Genomic DNA, 6,005 nt, shown 5'->3' on the forward strand with positions numbered 1-6,005 from the left:
TTTCTTGACTTCTAAACCATTCTTTATAAATTGGATCATAATGTTTACACTGTCAAATATACATGTCCTTGACATGTAGGCTATCATTCAGACTGCAAATTCCTGTCATGTTTTCTAATTGCAGAATAGCTTCCTCTTCATGTCAATTGACCAAGACAAAAGCCTCTTAAATTTATCTGTGGTGAATGAGTCTTAACATTAAGAATAATAATTAATAAACCGCTTAAGCTCGTTTTAAAAACTATACGTGAAATTGTCTCTTTTCTTAGGTGATACAAAGGAGATGCTTTAATAATACAGACTTTTATAGAAGTTGGTTCAACTACAAGACTGGTTTTGGTAATCTCAAAGAGGAATCCGATTTCTGGATCGGTATGCCTGAGAAAAGTTTTATTCTTCCTAAAAAAAATATATGTTTTATATTATAGATATTTTTGATGAGAAGAATGAATTATAAACACCAATAGAATTCTTTTTTATTATTTGATGTCACAGCTAATTTCTTTAATTGAATATATGTTTATGGACAATGTTGCAACAGGAAATGACGTAATACACATGTTGACGAAAAATGGGTACAATCATATGAAAGTAGATATGCTGAAGACAGATGACAAGCCATTAGAAGCAGAATACAGTTATTTCTTTGTCGGTAATGAAAGCACAGAATACATCTTAACAATAAGTGGGTTCACTGGGATATATGGTGAGAATAATATACTATATTTTCAGTTATATACCTTAATTCTTAAATATCAAACTAGAGGTAGTGTGAGCAATGAACTCACTAAATGATACCCCCGCCTCCCATCGCCTCCCATATGGTTATAATGGCAAAGCCCATGTTTTGCTTTGGCCGGGAAACCCAAAATATGTGTCGGATCAAAAGGTAAAATAGGAGGCGTACATAATGACAATATGTAATAAAGATTCTGTAAAGTTTCATTAAATTTCACAGTGGTATAAGAGAAGATGTGGATAAGAGATAGGTACCCCTAAGCGTAAAAGACAGACAGACAGACAGACGGACGTACGTACAGGTAGACGTACAGACGGACGGACGGGCGTACCGATTACTATATACCCTCCCACTTTTCAAGCAGGGAGTATACCTATAGTTTTAAGGGCAAAGTCCATGTTTTGCTGTGGCCAAGAAACCCAAAATATGTGTCAAATCACGAAGTAAAATGGGAGGTGCACAATTGCAGTATGTAAAAAAGATTCTGTGAATTAAGTTTCATTAAATTTTACTCAGTGGTATAAGAGGATTTGCGGATAAGAGATGGGTACCCCAAAGCGTAACAGACGGGCGGACAGACGGACGTACAGACGGATGGACGGACATACCGATTACTATATACCCTCCCGCTTTTCAAGCAGGGGGTATAATAACCAGATTACTGACCTTTGGCGAACATTGACTTTTAAATTGCATATCATATAAGGTGTCTTAATATAAGGCAGGTGACATCCCCTATTAATCGGTAACATCAGCCTTGATTTCCATGCATTGGTCAGTTTGACGGAACATTGCGATGTAGAATTCAGTTTTAAATATTAAATGAGTCAGCATGAATACGGCTGAATAATAGAAAGATATGCAATTATGGATTCTTTCTTTGGTTGAAATATTGTTTGTTCTTCAGTTAAAAATTTTAAAATATACATGTATAATTTTAAGTTTCAGAACAAACCATATCACCAACGAAAAAGCCAATATAATTGTTTTATCATATAGTCAGAATTCGAATCATATGTAGTGAGACCACATGACGATTTTATCATAAACAAACTTCTGTTGCAAAAAATAAATGTCTCGATCACAACTTACATCTTTCGTCTTACATCTGTGCTATTTAAAACATCGCAACATTTTGAAAATAATCCTGCAGTAGACTTCCTTGGCATTTTTTCTTGCTTCGATACACAGCCTCGATCGTTGCCTTCATATTATTTTCAACAACGTTTGAGGAATGGTGAAATCATAATACCCCGCACATGCACTGACCCTGCGGTGAATACGGCTTCAAACTCAGTGAATCAGTAGTGCTATGAACTGTTTCCGTTTGCGTAGATAATAAAAGGACTATTCATAGACTTTATAATAAGTTTGGTTACACGGCGATTATAACGACCATAAATTCTACTATATCCTAATATTACACGACGCTGTTAAATTTACTATACTATAATTTTATCTGTCAAAAGTCTACCTAAGTTTAAAACATTGTCATATTAGAAGAATGCTTTTGATTATCTAATAAATTGGGAGATCTAATTGAACATAATTTCATCTGAAGTGTTGATTGTGACGGCACAATGCCGCTGCACGTACACTGGGCCGCCGGTGAATACTACCTCAAGTCCAGAGAATATGTAGTGTTATAAATTGTTTGCACTTGTATAGATTTTATAGGGGCTATAATTAGACTAAATAACGATGCTTAATTCTTTATAACTATACATTATATTGATAGTGAATCATTATGTAACTTTTATAATCTTCACTTATTTCTTTTGTCATGAGCATGTATTTGACTAAAATGGATAATAGATATTATAGAAGAAAAGCCTACTACCAATGAAAGTAAAAAATATTCAGTTAAAAATTATACAAAGACAATATGTACAGGTGATAGTCAAATTATTTTTTGTTACACAATATTAAATGTCTCAATGTATCAGAATATATAATTTGATATTTTATTTAGATTGTATGGCAGACAAGACTGACAAAAGTGCAAACGCAAATGGTATGAAATTTAGCACAATTGATGTTGACAACGATCCATTGGGCGGAAGCTGTGCTGCAATCTGTCACTCAGGCTGGTGGTTCCATTCTTGTACTCGTGGGAATCTTAATGGATTGTTTGGAATCGAGAAAACATTTTCTGTGATGCGTTGGACGTGTGCAGACGGTCGGATATGTCCCCTCAAAGCCACAAGAATTCTGCTCAGAATATAGAAATAAAATTAGACCACCGTTAAACTACATGAATTGCAATGGTGGGAAGGGATATCAGCTAAACTATGCACAGTGATGACATTAAAAACCATGCAAGATCAAAGTTATGATTAACATCGAAGTTTATTTTTGTTTTAGCTCAGCTGAGCTGAAAGTTCACATGAGCTTTTCTGATAACATTTTGTACGGCCTCCGTCTGTCTGTTTAGCTGTCGATCCGCATGTCTGTCCATGTGTCTGTCATTAAACTTTTTTTCACATTTTCGACTTCTCTAAAACCACTGGGCCAATTTCAACCAAACTTGGTACAAAATATCCTTGGTTGAAGGGAATTCACATCTGTTCAAATGCACGGACACATCATTATTTAAAGTAGTCACTAACATAATTTAGAAAAAGTAAAACTTTGGCTGTACATGTAGTGTAGATTTAAATTTATTCAAATCATGACCTCTGGGGCAAGGGTGGGGCTGTTAATCGTTTTACATAGGAATATATAGGGAAAATCTTTAAAAATCTTCTCTAGAATAGCAATGGCATGAATGATCAAATTTATATGGAAGCATCGTCAGATAGTGTTGATTCAGGTTTGTTCAAACATTGACACCCCGGGGTAGGCGGGGACACAATGACCGATCAAAGTCTTACTTAGAAATATATAGGAAAATTCTTTAAAATTTTCTTCTCAGGAACCACTGTGCCAGGAAAGAAAAACATAGAGGGATGCATCATCAGGTAGTGTAGATTTAACTTTGTTCAAATCATGACCCCCGGGGGTAGGGCGGGGGCACAATGGCTGATCAAAGTTTTGCATAGAAATATATAAAAAATTCTAAAAATCTTCTCAATAAGTACAAAGCCGTGATTAGTCATATTTATATGGAAGCCCCATCAGGTAACGTAGATTAAAATTTGTTCAAATTATGACCCCTGTAGGTAGGACAGGGCCACAACAGGGAATTCAAGTTTTACTTGGAAATATGTAGAACAATTCTTTAAACATTTTTTCAACAATGGCAAAGCCATGATTAGTCAAATGAATATGGAAGCACACTCAAGTAGTGTTGATTCAAGTTTGTTCAAGTCATGACCCCTTGGGGTAGGGCGGGGCAACAATGTAAGTTCAAATGTAAAGGGCAATAAAGCCACAGGTAGTCAAAGAAATAGGTGATCATCATTAGATAGTGTAGAGGACTCAAGAATGTTCGAATTATACTCTCTCCCTTCTAAGGATTGGTTGGGACCACGTTTGGGTTTAAACTTTCAAATAATAAACTGATTTCTGTTTTTATTCGTAGCCGCAGTGCTCAGGTGAGCGATGTGACCCCTGGGCCTTTTGTTAACAAAGACTTTTGCTCTATGTACTTTAAAGCTAATATAAATGATTTTTTTTTCAAAAGTTAAAAATACCCCGAAACAAATGATTTATTTAATATTGTTTAACGCCGATTCAGAAATTTTTCAGCCATGTTTCGGCGGACAAAACAAATGATGAAGTAAAAAAAAACAACTTTAAACTGTAATGGATGATATAAAGTAATTTTAAGACTTTTAATAGGATCACATGTCGGGTATTATTTTTTGTAAAACTTGGACATAGTGATCTTCGTTATTTTCATCTTTTACAAAGTAAGAGATGATTAGGCGCTAATTTAAAAAAAAAATAACAAGGAAGATTCATACAAGGTAGTAATCAAAAGATAAATTAAAATATATTCAAAAGGTAACTTAAATAACATTGTTTTTGTTGTTTTATCTTTCACTACGATATTGACAGTAGTGAAGGATAAACTTCAAGAGTACTATGCACCAATATATTCAAGAAGTGGTGTAAATCAGATGCGCATACTCAAAAATTCCAGAACTTTTGGACAATTTGAAATCACAAGATTTTACCAAAATCAACAGCTTAAAAACTTACGACTTTTCAACTTGATACACAATCATTCCCCACGATAAATTAAAGTTCAGGCTTTTTGATATCATTGACAGCTGTTTTTTCAATAAGAATGGAACTCGTAAATCTACTTACCTGGTCATTGGTCATTTGCAAAATTATTTTCTTAAAACACATTCTGATTGCACTCACAGGCACTTTTAAGTTGACATCAAATAGATGCTTGAGTTTCTGATTGAGAATATCTATGTGGTTTTTGGAGACCAGGTATTCCAACAATTTATTGGAATTCCCATGGGTATCAATTGCGCCCAGTTATTTGCAGACCTATATTTTGTATTCATATGAAGCAGAATTTGTGCAAAATCTTATGCGTGAAATGAAGAAAACACTTGGTGTGGCCTTCAACTCGACATTTAGATATATCGACGACGTATAATCAATTAACAATGGTAATTTCCTGAAGAACTGAAGAAGAGATTAAACATTTATTGTTTGATTGTAAAATTGTTAAACCTATATGGGGAAAAGTGAGCAATTTTCTAAAATATGATATTACTTGGAAATTAATTGTACTTGGATGATATAGCGAACCCAATGGGAAAACTTTGCTTTATAATAATTTGATAGCATTTTTTAGCTTTATTATGTATAATTATAAGATGAAATGCAGACTACAAAATGAAATATTCTCAGAGAAACAATCTCCTATAAAGACTGATATGCTTTATATTCAAAATGATGCACTTAGGAAAACTTATCAGATTAGAAGTAATATTTATCATGATTTAGCTGATTTCTTGTGTTAATACTGATATTGTGATATGTTTGTGACTTGTTATGATTTTAATAAAAGAAAAGAAAAACAATTGTAATTTCCATTCCTACGTCAATACGATATACCTTGGTGAGATTGAAATAAAGATACCATAAAATCTGACACATCTATTTCAAACTTGCATATTTAACTTGAACAAGATTCCCATGGACCACAACGCTCACCTGAGCACTATGGCTAGAAAAGAGTAAATTTGGTTTATTATTGAAAAGTTTAAATCCAAAAGTAGTCCCATGACCAATCATAGCTTTGCTATTCTTGAGAGGATGATTTTTAAAGAATTTTCCTATATACGTCTATGTAAAA

The 6,005-nt window shown here is 33.8% G+C and overlaps 1 protein-coding gene across 1 annotated transcript; it reads left to right on the forward strand.

Moving 5' to 3' along the window:
• The first annotated feature begins 597 nt into the window (after positions 1 to 597).
• On the forward strand, positions 598 to 2,965 carry LOC134273251 (fibrinogen gamma chain-like). Its single transcript, XM_062755438.1, has 2 exons — positions 598 to 706; positions 2,712 to 2,965. Exons 1-2 carry the CDS (start codon positions 598 to 600, stop codon positions 2,963 to 2,965), a joined length of 363 nt encoding a protein of 120 aa, XP_062611422.1.
• The last annotated feature ends 3,040 nt before the right edge of the window (positions 2,966 to 6,005 follow it).

The sequence above is a fragment of the Saccostrea cucullata genome, unplaced genomic scaffold, assembly GCF_032062105.1.
Source record: "Saccostrea cucullata isolate Sc308-1 unplaced genomic scaffold, CSIRO_AGI_Scuc_v1 ctg7765, whole genome shotgun sequence".
Classification (NCBI taxonomy): Eukaryota; Metazoa; Mollusca; class Bivalvia; order Ostreida; family Ostreidae; genus Saccostrea; species Saccostrea cuccullata.

Coding starts and splice junctions, on each gene's coding strand:
- LOC134273251 (XM_062755438.1), top strand. CDS start 598: ATGCTGAAGACAGATGACAAGCCATTAGAAGCAGAATACAGTTATTTC. Junction 707..2,711: donor TGGGTTCACTGGGATATATG/GTGAGAATAATA, acceptor TATTTTATTTAG/ATTGTATGGCAGACAAGACT.